This window comes from Carya illinoinensis, chromosome 5 (genome assembly GCF_018687715.1).
Source record: "Carya illinoinensis cultivar Pawnee chromosome 5, C.illinoinensisPawnee_v1, whole genome shotgun sequence".
NCBI lineage: Eukaryota > Viridiplantae > Streptophyta > Magnoliopsida > Fagales > Juglandaceae > Carya > Carya illinoinensis.
The window spans coordinates 25,724,967-25,741,998 of record NC_056756.1 but is presented as its reverse complement, the minus strand read 5'-3'; the positions used below and the strand labels follow the sequence as shown (position 1 = coordinate 25,741,998).

Below are 17,032 nucleotides of genomic sequence, written 5' to 3'. Positions count from 1 at the left end.
AACTTACGGATATTTTAAATATTATGAAAATATTTGTAGGAGATATTTTCAGTATTATTAGATAAGCTTGTTTTAAAGTAACACAATTATAATATTTTAATGAACTTTAAAAATATTATAATTGTGGATAAGTACTTAAATTAAATATTTTAGTTGTTTTAAAATATTAAGAGGTTTAACTTTACATTGAAAACTTTAAAATTAATTTAAATGATTTTATCCTCTTTGAGTAATTAACGATACTTTATCATTTTAAATAATGATGAAAAAAATTATTTTATAAACTTTAGTTTATAAAATAATATTATATTTTAATCCCTCTCAGTGTTTTATCTAAGTGTTTTATTTTACGCATTTTCAAATCAGTGTTTAAACTTATCGTTAGATCATTTTGAGGATCCCAAAGCATAGGACTAAGATTAAATACCTAGGCCCCTTCCTTTTTCCTCCTCACTTTTCTCTTTTTCCTTTTCTCTCTTCTCTTTCCTCTCCCTCTCCCTCATGCCCCGACATATGTGTGTTGTCTCTCCCTCCACCGTTCAGTTCAATCTCCCAGCCGGCGCCACCTCCGGCCTAAACCTCCCCCACCGGCAACCATTACCTCACCGGTGGTGAGCTATATCGGCAGCTACCTCTCTCTCTTTCTCCCTCCAAGCAAATGGGTTTTACACCCATTTTCTCTCCTTAAGCCACCATACACAGCTGAAACAGCCATCAAGCAACACCAACGGATTCACCACATCATGGGCTTCCTCCCTATGTCCTCCTTTCTCCCTAACTCTCTCTCATTCTCCAATGGGTCTCCACCCATACAGGTATGGTTGCACTACCATGCACCACCATACACGATTACCCACGGTGTTTCACCACCACCATCTTGTTCCTCTCATCACCACAACCTTCTCTAATAAATTCCATGCCCAACAAAGCTTTGTACGGCTCTCACTCTCCCTCACTCTCCAAGGCACAGGTTGCACTTCCTGTGGCCGATTCACCGCTGTGAGCCACCGCCTGGCCACCACCTCGGCACCACAACTCCACCTCACCTTCCTCTACCTTTCCCTAGCTTCCCATGAAGTTCTATGGCCTTCCTCCATCTCAAGCAACCTCCCTCCATTTTGGATTCACTATTCACGACATGATGCTGCCATGCTCCACCACCTTTGACCCCCACGAGGCCACCTTGAGCCTTTCCAAGACCACACCTAGCTATTTGAAGCCCAAACTGCCATTTTACGTGGCGGATAGCCACTGTACTCGTTGTTACCGTCATGTACAACTCCTCCGACGCTTTGATCGTGACGAGCAACAAGCGATGCACGGGTTATCCCGTCAATGGTATAACCCTCTATCTCTAGTTATTTATGTTATAGTAGTTGATTGGTTGGACTGTAGACTGTGTAATTAATATTTATAAAGTTCGCTGCGTAGTTGTAAAGTGAAGTGTAGTTGTGAAGTATTGGGTTTGATTGTGTAGTATTGTGGACTATGCTATGAGTATGGGCTTGAGACGGATGTCGTAGTTGTGTTACGGCATGAAGCGTAAAGGGAGTACGTGTGGAGCATACTCTGTATAGTACAGTGACGCACCGTGTGACATGCGGTGTAGTGACGTGTGGCGTAGAGTGAATAGAGTACACGTGGCATGTGCTATGTGTTGTATGGCGATGCACCGTATGGTGTGCGTCGTGATAATAAGTGTTGTAGCGAAAGAAGTACACGTGGCGTGTACTCCATGTCACGTAGTGATGTACCGTGAGACGTGTATCGTAGTGATGTATGTCGTAGTGTGGATGGAAGAGAGTTCACATAAGTGTACTCTATATTATGTCTTGATACACCGGAAGGCATGTCATGAAGGGTTGGATGGCGTAGCAGAGAAGCCTAGAGTGTATGATGTAAAGTCAGGAACTGTATAACAGTGTTCCGAAGCAGTGGTGATGTGGCTGTAATCTAAGGTGATGGATGTCGCCTTGAGATTGACTTGTGGCTAAGAGTATAAGGAAGTGGTGAAAAAGTATCAGAGAGTGCAGCGGAAGCATGATGGGCTTCGTGCTGTTATTTGGAAATTTGTCTCGAGCTACATAATGTGACAAAGGCGCATTTTGGATGCAATCCTCTTGTTAAGTGGCGGAAACTGTGTAACAGTGTCCTGAAATACTGGTGATATGGCATGTAATCCAAAGTGATGGGTGTCACCTTGTGGTTGATTATGGCTAAGAGTATAAGGAAGTGGTGAAAAAGTATCAGAGCGTGCAACAGAAGCATGATGGGCATCGTAACGTGACTCGGGATTTGTCTCGAGTTGCGTGACATGATAGAGGTGCATTTGTGGATGCAGTTCTCTCCTATCAATTGTTGGGATGAACTTGTACAGGGCCTGGGAAGTAGGAAGAGTCCTACCAACCGGGTTTGAACAAGTTGGTATTGGAGTATAGAGCTTGTTTATACAAGCGGGCGTTCATCAGAATTATAAGTTAGTCTTAAGTAATAAAAGGGGATGAGATACATGTGCCTCTGGCGAGACACGTGTGTCGGACATGTTCACCATATATAATGGGTAAGCTATCCTCAGCATGATTACATGGTGTTTTAGCTCCAAAGTGGCCTCATATTCATGTAGGCTGACTGGATGGGAATGAGGATTTAGTATGGGTTAGGATACATGAAGGTAGTAACAAGTATATAGTCTAAGGTTAGGATGCATGACTCTGTCGATCGGAATCAAGAGTCAGATTGTGGAAATAGAAGAACTAGACGGAGGTCTTAGTGTCTTAACTCTAAGGTGAATCACGGGGGTTCACTTTAAAGAATAAAACCTCGAAGGTTTTAGTATAGTAAATGGCTCGTAAGAGCCCAGGGATGGATGAAGAGTGTTCCAAGTGAGGCATAATTCTATTTTAGAGTAGTTCTTTACGCATTAGATAGATGATAACGTAAGGTTATGTGTATGCATGTAGGTTGCCATCTGACACGCACATGAATGGACTATATGGATTGAGTATGGCATGAAGTCTAGGGTAAGTATTACGTTTATACTCTTCTAGAGTTTTCTTTATACAAACGAAGAAGAAGACGAAAGCTTTTCTCTAAAAGGAAAACGAACATTTTCTCCACGAATAGACGTTTTATGAAAGAAAAAAAATGAAACGTAAGTTTTCAATTATAAGTACGTAGCGGCCTTCCTTAGCAGCCTCTTTTTATGCACCCAAAGTATGTACGTGTATACATGTGTATGGATGCTATAAGTAGTAAGCATTGTATGTATGTTCATGAAAAGACAAGTAGGAACTGTTAAGGACTGTAAGGACTGAAACTGAAATGAAAAGAAAGAAAACAAATTTTTAAAATAACTCTCTCTCCTAAAAAATGATTCTTTCTAAAACAACTTTTTCAGACTCTTTCTAAACAACTTTTCTTAAAATAAAAGGAATGAAAACTATTCTCTCTCTCTTAAAGAAACTTCTTTTAAAACGACTTTTACAAAATAAAAGAAAGAAAACTATTTTCTTAATTAAAACTTTTATGAATTGTAAGAACTGAAGAACTGTAAGAACTATAAGAAACTTAAGAACTGTAAGGATTGAAACGAAAGAATGAACTGTAAAGGAAAGGAAAGGACTGTAAAGGAATGAACGGACTGAATGTATGATGTATGAAAATACATAAGGGCCACATGGACTGAAATGGAAATGGTACCAAATGAATGGACTAGACGGGGCAAATTGCAATACCTGGTAAGTAGTATTGGTAGTGCACCCAGTGCTGCACCCTGAAGGAATGGATTCCCAACCCATGGCCACAGGCGAAATCAGGTCCAAAAGATCGCTAACCCCAGCACACGGTGCGTAACAGTGTGCTATGGCCAATGAAAGTGAAAAGAAAGAACGAATGCATGTTAAGAATGAATGCATATATGAATTGATGAACGGAATGCATGAATGTACATAAGTAAGAAAAGATGAATGCATGAATGTATGTAAAAGAACAAATACATGAAAAGACTCTTTAAGAAATGAAGGCAGCGATGCGTGAGGAACTGTTTTAAAGAAGAAAGCATGTTTTAAAAGATAAACCTCACCTCACAGCATTTTTAAAATAAAAAGAAAGACGTATGTATGCTAAGTACTATATGTATGTATGGAATGATAAATGCATGACTGAAAATCTATATTATTATATTTTAACGGTATGAAGTAATGCTTAAGAGTCATCGACTCATTTTAGTTTTTATGTGTGCCCTCTTAGGGACAAGATGAGAATGACAGGTCAGGATGGGCACAAGCCAAGGGGAAAAGCATGAAAGCCTCGGCAAGATGTTTTATACGAGAAACTTAAATTATGAAATTTAATATTTTCTACTGTAATCTTTTAATTAAGAAAAATGAATTTTATTTATAACATGGAGTCTTTTGTATCCTGGCATGAATGGAAATGAATTTTAAAAGGAATAGTAATTCTCATCAATTTTTATCAAAATCAAACTGAAAAGGTCCCACCACAAGGACGGACGTTACACACTTTCCTTTCAAAACTCAAGTTTCTCCTACGTCTCCATGTCAAACAGAACTTCTAGTTGTCACTTACCTGCCTTTCTTTATTTTTCCTAGTGACAATGTCGATCCTAACCATCCCATTCCTACCATACCTACTACAAACAATCTGGACCCCGCATCTTCATCCTTATCCGATCATGTTCCCTTTCCTACCGTGTCCCTGTCCAACCAAGAAATATCAACTTTGCCAACTCCTCAATTACCTTCATCTCATCCTCTTGCTGTAGTTCTAGAATTCCCCACAAATAGTCCTCACCAGATGAGAACTCGCTCACAAAATAATGTCTTCAAACCACAGCATTTCACCAATGGGATTGTTAGGTATCCATTACCAAGAGCACTTCCCACCACAAGCTCGGTACCAAATTCTCCTTCATGCTACACTGAAGCTAGCAAATATGTTGAATGGTGACATGCCATGGATGATGATTTCTCTCCATTAATGAAGAATGGAACATGGACGTTAATACCAGCTGAACCAAGTATGAATATTCTTGGACACATGTGGATATACAAGTCTAAAAAGAAATCCGATGGCACTCTTGATCAAAGGAAGGCATGGCTCGTTGCTAAACGGTGCCACCAGCAACTGGGAATTGATTTTGATGATACTTTCTCTCACAACGTCAAGCCAACTATAGTGAGACTGGTTCTAATTATTGCAATTTGTAAATAGTGGCCAATTCATCAAATCAATATTTAGAATGCATTTCTCCATAGGGTTTTGTCCGAAGATGTCTACATGAGCCAACCAGTGGGGTATGTTCAATCAAGCTTTCCAACAGGTTTGCAAACTTCACAAAACTCTGTATGGGCTAAAACAGGCACCAAGAGCTTGGTATTCCAGACTTAGTGAACATCTCCTCTCTCTCAAGTTTGTCAACTCCGATTCGGACACATCCTTATTCATCTCTACCCAAGCATCCATCACATTGTTTGTTTTAGTTTATGTGGATGACATCCTCATAACAGGGACCAACTCCTCTACCATATCTCAGCTTATTGCATTTACTTAGTTGAGAATTTGCCGTAAAGGACCTTGGCAACTTGAGCAACTTTCTGGGTGTCAAAGCTCATCATGACAACAATGGTCTTTTTCTCTTATAGAGACAATATATATCCAATCTTCTTCAATGTACTATTATGCAAGAAGCCAAATCTGTATCCTCGCCAATGTCCTCGTCCCACAAGCTCTCTCTTTTCAATGGTGCACCTTTTGAAGACCCTTCATTGTATCGAAGTGATTGAGCTGAAATATTGTGTATTTTAGCTATTTAAAACCAATATATTTTAAATTCTTCGTGACACTATTATTGGTTTTAGATGGAAAAATGGTTAATAAGCATAAATACGAGTTGTGATTTTTAATTGATTGATATCATGTTTATGCTTAATTTTATAATTATGATTTAATTGGACAATATTTCCTCACATATATAGTCTATTTTTGATAATCTAATTTTCTTTTAATTTATTTTTGAGTGTTATTTTTTTTCTTCTTATTTTCAGCTTAAATAAAATTCAAATAGGATCCAGTTGAAACTTTTGACCAAAAACGCATACTAATTGAGAGGAATGAAGAGAAGAAAGGAAGCAGTGTACTTGGATAACTAAAAAGGATACAAAATGAAGAACAATAAATAACTTTTGGTGATTATTTTCTTCTTTTGATTATTCAAGATGCATGTGATCTTTATGGTTGAACAAAAATCACGGAGGCTTGAGAATTTTCAGTGGTGCAACATTAAAGGCATATAAGAGGGCTGAATTACGGCGAAGGTTTGAAAAAGAAAAGAAAAAGAAAGCGAACGAAAAGGAAGAAATGTGAGGTTGGTTTTCAGCTGATTTTGATGTCTGGCGGTGAAAAGCTTTAGACGTAAAGGAGCTGGCTTTTTTCCAGTTGAATTTCGGTGGATTGGCAGCTTGTTAATTGTTTGGCTTTTTACGTTGATAAAGGAGAGAAAGTCGGTGATGAAAAGATTTTCGGTGGATCCAACGTGATCCCTTCAGTTATTTAACTTGATATTCCTTGTTTTATTGGGATTAGAAGGTGAGTCAGCTGGAATAAAAGAATGAATTTAGTGTGGAACCAACTGCACGTCTGGCTTGAGGCGGCTATATATATGTATATATATTGTTCGCTTTAGAAAGGTGAGAGGGGGGACGTTGGATTAAAGGAAGTGGGAAGTCGGTGCTTGATGAGTGTGAAAGTCGGTTGAGTTTTGTTGGGCTGAGTAAGTGGGAGTGTGAACGTAAGAAGTGGTGGGATGAAGTTGAAGTCGGCTGGGATTTATTTATTTGGCTGATTTGAGAGATCAAGGTGGATGCCTTTTTAGTTTAAGGGAGGGCACACATAAAAATTAAAATGAGTCGATGACTCGTAACCATTACTTCATACAGTCAAAATATAATAACATAGCTTTTTAGTCATGCAGTTAGCATTCCATACATACATATCTTAAATAGCATGCATACGTCTTTCAGTTCGTTTGAAAATGTTGCGAGGTGGGGTTTTTCTTTGAAAACATGCTTTCTTCTTTAAAAAAATTCCCCACGCATCGCTGCCTTCATTTCTTAAAGAGTATTTTCATGCATTCATTCTTTTACATACATTCATGCATACATACATTCATTCATACGTTCATCTGTTCTTACTTACATACGTTCATGCATTCCATTCATCCATACATACATGCATTCTTTCTTAACATGCATTCATTCTTTCTTATCACTTTCATTAGCCATAGCACACTGTTACGCCCCGTGTGCTGGGGTTAGCGATCTTTCAGACTTGATTCCACCCGTGGCCACGGGTTGGGAATCCATTCCGTCAGGATGCAACACTGAGTGCACTACCAGTACTACTTACCCGGCATTGCAATCTGTCACGTCCAGTCCAATCATTTGGTACCATTTCCATTCCAGTCCATGTGGCCCTTACGTATTTTCATACATCATATATTCAGTATGTTCATTCCTTTACAGTCTTTTCCTTTCATTTATAGTCCATTCTTTCATTTCAGTCCTTATAGTTCTTACGGTTCTTCATTTCTTTCGGTTCATAAAAGTTTTACTTAAGAAAAAAATGGTTTTCTTTCTTTTATTTTGTAAAAGTCGTTTTGAAAGAAGTTTCTTTAGGAGAAAATGGTTTTCTTTCTTTTATTTTAAAAAAATTGTTCAGAAAGAGTCTGAAAAAGTTATTTTAGAAAGAATCATTTTTAGGAAAGAGAGTTATTTTAAAATTATGTTTTCTTTCTTTTCTTTTCTTTCTTTTCATTTCAGTTTCAGTCCTTACAGTCCTTAACAGTTCTCATCTTTTAAAGCTTCTTTTCGTTTCTTTTCATGAACATACATATAATACGTACTACTTATAGCATCCATTCACATGCATACACGTACGTACTTTCGGTGCGTAAAAAGGGGCTGCCAAGGAAGGACGCTACATACTTATACTTGAAAACTTATGTTTCATTTCTTTTTCTTTCGTAAAGCGTGTCTCGTAGAGAAAAAGTTTCATTTTCCTTTTAGAGAAAAGCTTTCATCTTCTTCTTCGTTTATATAAAGAAAACTCTAGAAGAGTATGAACGTAATACTTACCTGGACTTCATGCCATACTCAATTCATGCAGTCCATTCGTGTGCGTGTCAGATGGCAACCTACATGCATATACATAACCTTACGTCATCATCTATCTAATGCATAAGTAACTATTCTAAAAATAGAACCATGCCTCACTTGGAACACTCTCCGTCCATCCCTAGGCTCTTACGTGCCATTTACTATACTAAAACCTCCGGAGTCTTATTCCTTAAAGTGTACCTTCGTGATTCACCTTAGGGTTAAGACATTAAGACCTCCGTCTCATTCTTCTATTTCCACAATCCGACGCATGATTCCGATCGACAGAGTCATGCGTCCCAACCTTAGACTATATACTCGTCACTACCTTCACGTACCTTGACCTATACTAAATCCCCATTCCCATCCAGTCAGCCTACATGAATTTAAGCCAAATCTGGAGTTAAAACACCATGTAACCATGCTCAGGATAGATTACCCATTACATATGGTAAACCCATCTGGCACACGTGTCTTGTCAGAGACACCTGTATCTCATCCCCTTTTATCACCTAAGAGTAACTTATAATTCCAATGAACGTCCGCTTGTATAAACAAGCTTCATGCTCCAATACCAACTTGCTCAGACCCGGTCGATAAGACTCTTTCTACTTCTCGGCCCTGTACAAGTTCATCCCAACACTTGATAGGAGAGGACTGCATCCACAAATGCACCTCTGTCACGTCACACAACTCGAGACAAATCCCGAGTCAAGTCACAACGCCATCATGCTTCCGCTACACTCTCTGATACCTTTTTCACCGCTTTACACATACCTTCAGCCATAAGTCAGCCTCAACGCGACACCTATCACCTTGGACTACAACCACAACACCATTACCTCGGGACATTGTTATACAGTTTCACGACGTTACACCATATACTCCACACTTCTTTGCTACGCCATCCAATCCTTCGTGATACGCCATCTAGTGTATCACGACATAGTACAAAGTACACTCACGTGAACTCTCTTCCATCCACACTACAACACACATCACTACGATACACACCTCACAGTGCATCGCTACGCGACATGGAGTACGCGTCACGCATACTCCTTTTGCTACAACACTTGTTATCACGACTCACATCACACGGTGCATCGCCATACAAAATGAAGTACACTCCATGTGCACCCTCTTCATCCTACACCACATGTTACTACAGCGCACGTCACACTGCACGTCGCTGCAATACACAAAGTAGAACTATGGCATCCATCTCACGCCCATACTTCACAGCACAATCCACAATACTACACAATCAAGCCCAAAACTTCACAACTACGCAATGAACTCCACAAATACTAACTAGGCAATCTACAGTCCAACCAATAAACTACTTTAAAAGTAAATAACTAGAGATAGAGGGTTATACCATCGACAGAATAACCCTTGAATCGCTCACAACTCATCACGATCAAGAGTCAGAGGAGTCGTACGTGGCGGTAACTCCACGTACGATGGCTATCCACCACGTAAGGTGGCAGTTTGGGCTTGAGAATAGCTAAGCGTGGCCTTGGAAAGGCTCATGATGGCCTCGTGGTGGTCAAAGGTAGCGGAGCATGGCGGCATCATGCGATGAACAGTACATCCGAAATGATGGGAGTTTGCTTAAGGTGGATGAAGGCCATAGAACTTCATGAGAAGCTAGGAGAAGGTAGAGGAAGATGTGGTAGAGCTATGGTGGCAAGGTGGTGGCCATACGGTGGCTCACGACGGCAGATCAGCCATTAGAAGTGAAATATGGCCTTGGAGAGTGAGGGAGAATGAGAGTTGTACATATCTCCTTTGGATATGAAATTTGTTGGAGAAGGTCGTGGTGATGAGAGGAACAAGGTGGTGGTTGTGAAACACCGTGGGTAGCTATGTATGGTGGTGCATGGCGGTGCAACCTTACGTGTGTGAGTGGAGACCCATCGGAGAAAGAGAGAGAGTTAGGGAGAAAGAAGGACATGGGGAGGAAGCCCATGATGTGGTGAAACCATTGGTCATGCTCGGTGGTCATTTTGGCCGTGCATGGTGGCTCAAGGAGGAGAAAATGGGTGAAAAGCTCATTTGCTTGGAGGAAGAAAGAGAGAGAAGAGGTTGCCGATATAGCTCACCACCAGTGAGGTAGTGGTGCCGATGGGGGAGGAGCATGCCGGAGGTGGAGGTGGGGCATGGCAGCTGGAGGTGACGCTGACTGGAGTGAGCAACCGAACGATGGAGGCAACCATCGCACGTACGTAGGGCATGGGAAGGGAGAGAGGAGAGAGAAGAGAGAAAATGAAAAAAAGAAAAAGTGAGGAGGAAAAGAGAGGGGCTTGGGTATTTAATCCTAGTCCTACGCTTTGGGATCCTTAAAATGATCTAACGATGAGTTTAAACACTGATTTGAAAATACATCACTTAAATAAAACACTGAGAGGAATTAAGATAGAATATTATTTTATAAACTAAAGTTTATAAAATAATATTTCTTCATCATTATTTAAAATGATAAAGTATCGTTAATTACTCAAAGAGAATAAAATCATTTAAATTAAATAAGAGTTTTCAACGTAAAGTTAAACCTCTTAATATTTTAAAACAACTAAAATATTTAATTTAAGTAATTATCCACAATTATAATACTTTTAGAGCTCATTAAAATATTATAATTGTGTTACTTTAAAAACAAACTTATCTAATAATACTGAAATATCTCCTATAGATATTTCCATAATATTTAAAATATCCGTAAGTTTTAAAATATCTATCTTACTTTGAAATCCGCTAGATAACTTTCAGAACACACCATCTAGGTGTAGCACTTAGGATAAGGCTCAGCACGTAGATCGAAACTTGGCACGTAAATTGAAGTTCGACACGTAGATCAAGGCTCATAAATAAAGAAGAAGAAAGGAGTAGATATCACACCCACATACCTCCCTCTTCACTTCTTCTTCCCCCTTTCTCTTCTCTTCCGCCTCCTCTCATCCTTCTTCTCCCTCCTCTTCGTTGGGATGCAAACATATGCATGCCCATTGGTCTACGTATTGGGCAAGGGCTTTTGCATAGACCCATGGCCAACTATAGTTGCAGGTCTCCAACACATATCTTTGTGTATGTGTTTTTCTATTTTAGATCTAAGTATATGTTTTCGTCACAAACAATGGAGACTTCGAAGGATAAGGGATGAGGGTGAAGTGTTTTGGGGATGCCTTCAGGAAGTAAGAGTTGGGCTTTACATGGACCTAGAGTTATTAGAGTGGGTGTGAGGATTGCATATGGTATGAGGAAGACTGGGCTAAAGAGAGTAATAAATGGGCTAGACTAAATAGAGTAATAGCTGCTTATTTCCATTAAAGTCTTAGGTTAAACGAGTCCTTTTATTATTGATTGTTGTTTAGAGTACATGTTATCATAGGTTGTAATAGAAATATCATAAGCTTGTTATTGTTGCTCTTCATAGAGGAGCAATAACTATTATACGTTATTTTATGCATGATTTCAAGAATATTCAATATCATTTTCTTTTCCCCCATTTCTTCTAGAGGTCCTCCCCTCGAAGTGAGGTTTATCCCTTTTCTTGCTAGTTAATTGTTACAGTTTTGGATTTGTATTCAAAGAGTTTGGATCTTTATTTTTACGATATATTTGCCTATTTAGGTTTAGAGTGCAGAGGCCATATTGTGAGGGTCAAAAATCCCACCTCCCCACCACCTTGGGCTGGTGGTTAGATGCATGGTTGTGTTGGTCGATGGCAAGGTGGAAAATTGCCACCTTCTTGGGTCTCACGGGATATTATAGAAGGTTTATCAAAAGTAATGGGGGGATAGCAGCACCTTTGACTAAACTTTTAAAAAAGAAATGGTTTAAATGGAGCCTGCAGGCTGATGAGGCATTTTTAAAATTAAAGGGAGCCATAATGAAGCCCCCGGTATTGGCTCTCCCAGATTTCAGCAAGCCATTTTGCATTGAATGTGATGCTTCTAGCAGGGCAACGAAAGCAGTGCTTATGCAGCAAGGACACCTTATAGCCTACTTCGACCAAGCCTTGAAAGGAATGACTTTAACCATGTGACCTACGAAAAAAAGTTGTTGACCCTAATTTCAGTAGTCAAAAGGTGGAGGCCTTATCTTTTAGGTGGTAAGTTTACTATCAAAACTAACAATCAAAGTTTGGAATTCCTGTTAGATCAGAGAAAGTGGGCAACCCTATGCAGCAGCACCTTTGACTAAACTTTTAAAAAAGAAATGGTTTAAATGGAGCCTGTAGGCTGATGAGGCATTTTTAAAATTAAAGGTAGCCATAATGAAGCCCCCGGTATTGGCTCTCCCAGATTTCAGCAAGCCATTTTGCATTGAATGTGATGCTTCTAGCAGGGCAACGAAAGCAGTGCTTATGCAGCAAGGACACCTTATAGCCTACTTCGACCAAGCCTTGAAAGGAATGACTATAACCATGTGACCTACGAAAAAAAGTTGTTTACCCTAATTTCAGTAGTCAAAAGGTGAAGGCCTTATCTTTTAGGTGGTAAGTTTACTATCAAAACTAACAATCAAAGTTTGGAATTCCTCTTAGATCAGAGAAAGTGGGCAACCCTATGCAGTAGAGGTGGGAGTCTAAACTCCTAGGTTCCGATTTATTAGTAAACAAGGGAAGGACAACAAAGTGGCTGATGCACTTTCTAGGTGATGGGAGGAAAATGAAGTGAAGGAGGTTACTCTCACTATGGTTTCTATCTCGACTCTTGAATCATTAGAGGAATTGAAACTATTGTATCTTTCAAACTCAAACATGCAGGCTTTGCTAAAAAGTAGAGGTGTAACCAGTCCGGTTTAGTTCGGTTTTGGGCAAAATTTAGAATCGAACTGGTATGTACTGATTTTATATTTTTTAAAACCGATTACGTACCTGTTACCGTCCTAAACTGCTATTCCGGTTTTACTGGTTTTAATGTACTATATTATATATTATATAATATATATAATATAGTATATTAAAAGAATAGTATATAATACTATAGTGATAATATATTGTAGTATATTATAATATATATTATAATTGTATTATAGACTATAATGATATATTATAATATATAATATAATGATATATTATAGTATATTATAATATATAGTGATATAGTATTAGTATAACTATTAATACAATAAATAAAATGATATATTATTTTAAAATTTAAAAGTATATTAATTAGTAATTTATCATATAATATAAAACTATTTTATATATAGTTATATTTTATATATAAATATTATATACAATATAAAAAATTAAAATATATATATAAACCGGTCTGGTCCAGTCCGGTTTTAGAAAAAGAAAAATTGAAATTTGACCAATTTTAACCGGTTTTAAGAAAAATAAAACCCGTACCAGACCAAACCAATCTCAGGATCGGACTGATCCCGCCGATTTGGTCCGGTCCGATTTACCGGTTTATCGTTTTTTTTTTTTTACACCACTGCTGAAAAAGGAACACTAAGCCCTCAGTACTTGTTAAGGGGTTGATGTACTACTAAAACAAATTGTATGTTGGCCAAGATAAATCCTTTAAAATGAAGTGGCTAGATATATTCCATAGTAGCCCAATGGGTCACTCAGGCTATGAGAAAACACTCCATAAGGTAGGGAGAGAGTTCTATTGGCCGGGCATAAGGACAAATTGAAGGAATACATTCGGGGTTGCCACACATGCAGGTGTGTGAAACTTGAAAACAACCACTTTGGGGGGTTGCTGCAACCCTTAGCCATCCCTTCTAAACATTGGACCAACATTACTATGGACTTTATCGAAGGAGTCCGCACCTCACAAGGGTTCAACTACCTATGGGTAGTAGTTGACCGTTTAACCAAATTCAGGGCATTTCATTCCCTTGTCCCACCCATACACTACCTCTATCCTAACCCAACAATTCATTGAACGCATGTTTAAGCGACGCGAGATGCCAACTTCTAGTGTTTGATAGAGATAAATCTTTTACCAGCAATTTTTGGGGGGAGCTATTCAAATAGCAAGAGGTTTAGTTGGCTTTCAGCTCAGCCTACCATCTCCAAACCAACGGCCAGTCTGAGATCGTAAACAAACTAGAAAACTACCTTCGCTACTTTGTGGGAGACAGACTCAAAGATTGGGCCCTCTAGATTCCCTTAGCTGAGTGGTAGTCCAACACCACCAAACACTCATCGACCCAACTCTTCTTATGCCACTTTAAGGAGAAAGGAGAGAACTTTCAGTGTAGGGGACTGGGTATATGTGTGATTACAGCCTTACCGGCAGCAATCAATAGCCCAGGGGAGGAATATTAAGTTGTCTCCACGTTTTTACGGCTCATACCAAGTCATAATAAGGATTGGGGAGGTGGCGTACTGCCTAGTGTTTCCAAATTTAGCCCAAATTCATCTAGTGTTCCACAAAAGCTTGTTCGAGAAGAAGCTGTGGGCGTCTTGTTCAGCCGAGTCACACACTGCCACCGGTGAACGCCTTGGACATTCTGAAGTCTCAGCCCGAAGCCATATTAGACAAAAGATTATAAAAGAAATGAAGTTTACTCGTGGTGGAGGTGCTAGTTTGTTGGCAAAGGCAGCGAGATAAAAACACCACTTGAGAACCAGCTAAAGAATGCCTACCCACATCTTGTGGGCAAAGTGTTAGAAATGAAGGGGGCTCTTTCACAAACAATGGAGACTTCGAAGGATAAGGGATGAGGGTGAAGTGTCTCGGGGATGACTTCAGGAAGTATGAGTTGGGCTTTACCTGGGCCTAGAGTTATTAGAGTGGGCATGAGGATTGTATATGGTATGAGGAAGACTGGGCCGAAGAGTGATAAATGGGCCATACTAAATAGAGTAATAGCTGCTTATTTCCATTAAAGTATTAGTTTAAAGAGTCCTTTTATTATTGGCTATTGCTTAGAGTACATGTTATCACATGTTATAATATGGATATCTTAAGTTTGTTACTATGCTCTTCGTATAGGAGCAGTAACTGTTGTACGTCGTTTTATACATGATTTCAAGAATATTCAAAATCCTTTTCGTTTCCCCCAATACTTCTGGAGATCCTTCCCTCGAAGTGAGGTTACCGCACCCGCCCGCCCCCCCAAGGTGAGCTGGTGGTTAGATGCATGGTTATGTGGGCTGGTGGCAGGGTGGAAAATTGCCACCCCGTCCAGGCAAGGAAGGGGTCTGGGTAGCACCCCTATGGGTTTGGTGCGTGACACTGATGACAAAGAGAACACAATTTGTAAATCTCATTTGAGTATTTATTGCCACAAATGAACAAAACATAGGGCCTTCATGGGGTCATGGTACTTAAGCTAATTGTAAAACAGAAAGCCATTAATGAATGAATAAAGATGCGGTTTTGATCGGAGGATAATATTTCAAGGCTGCAGCAAAGAATTTTGGCAATAGAGCCATAAGGGGCGACCTAAAAAAAAACTGTTTCTACGTGATCTACAATTCCACTCAATGCCACCAGCCAAATATTAACCTTACACCGTCACAGTGAACAGGTAGAGCTTTAGTACGACAGCCAGAGCCAGCTGCAACAAAAAGATGCCAGCCACAATGAGGAACCACCTTTCACCTGCTGACTTGATGTGGGCTCGTAGGTTTAATGCCACAAAAGTTGCTGACATGAACCCGGCTACACCTGCAACAACCCATCTAAAGATTTCCAACGGCACAACAGAGAGGCACTGCAACCACAAACCATTTGAGTTAGTCACAAAGTATCTACCCAACGACACCATTAATATGGTAAATCAATTTAATTGGCCAAAGATGTAATGAAAAATTTCCAGGATTCCCTATATCCTCTTTAAAGCGTAGCACCAAATATCACATAAGTCCAAAGATAACTATTTTTATTTAAAACCGTTACACAAAGCCAATTCGTTGTGGAAAACCAAATTGACATGATTACAGCATACTAACTTCTTCGTGTCAGGATTATTAACCTTACACAATAATTTACAAATAGGAGAAGTCACTTTAACAGTAATCTTTAGGATGGGAGCAGAAAACTCCTTGTCAAGGGATTGGGCAACCCTGGGATTAGTTGGAAATTTGTTTCAGGCTCCCAATGCCAATAAAAAGAAAAAGTAATCTACAGAACAGGAGTGGGTCACATTTTTTTCCTTACAGGTACAGCTTCAGAAAAATGCTCTCTAGAAATATTTTGGCTTTGTTTTCCCCCTTTTGCCATTGAAGGCTTATTAATTTCACTGCAAATCTTCAGATAAGCTTAAAATCTCTTTCATTGACCGAGGGCAAGGCCTTCTTAATAAACATGAGCTTTTTCTTCTAAAAGATGATAATTCATGCTAGTAGCTTATGGTGAAAAGAAAAATATACGAGAACAAGAGACTTACCAGTGCAGGAATAAAGACAAATAGGGAGTAGCCATAGAGACAAAACAACTGAACAAGACCAGATGGAGCTGAGAAGTATTTGAGGATTATGTACAATACAAGAGGTACAATAGTGACGTAGCCATAGAACATTCCAGCTGACCAAGTTACCAAATTTATGTCATAGTTCCATTCTTTCTTCTTCAGCTTGTGTGCTATGTAGGTTACAAAAGTGCCAATGGAAGCTGCTACAAATATCAGGGTAGTGCAAATCCAAAATGGTCCATACCTGCATGGCATTTGATATCAAAATTATACAAGAGGTGCCTTAATCATATGGAGGGTGAACACAAACCAGAGGAAAGAAACTAAATTTTAATTTAATCTGGCTCATAAAAGGAACTCTTAATTCTTCAAGTAAACATCCAATACTTCTAACAACATTCACCTTCCAACACACCTAGTGAATGAAACACACCTCACTACTACCAAGGCAGCGATGCCATCAAGTG

The 17,032-nt window shown here is 39.2% G+C and overlaps 1 protein-coding gene across 1 annotated transcript; it reads left to right on the top strand.

The window, feature by feature from the left end:
• Nucleotides 1-15,723: 15,723 nt before the first annotated feature.
• LOC122311714 lies at nt 15,724-16,662 on the top strand. Its single transcript, XM_043126351.1, is given in 2 exon segments — nt 15,724-15,887; nt 16,536-16,662. Coding segments are annotated over 2 exon segments (291 nt in total).
• The last annotated feature ends 370 nt before the right edge of the window (nt 16,663-17,032 follow it).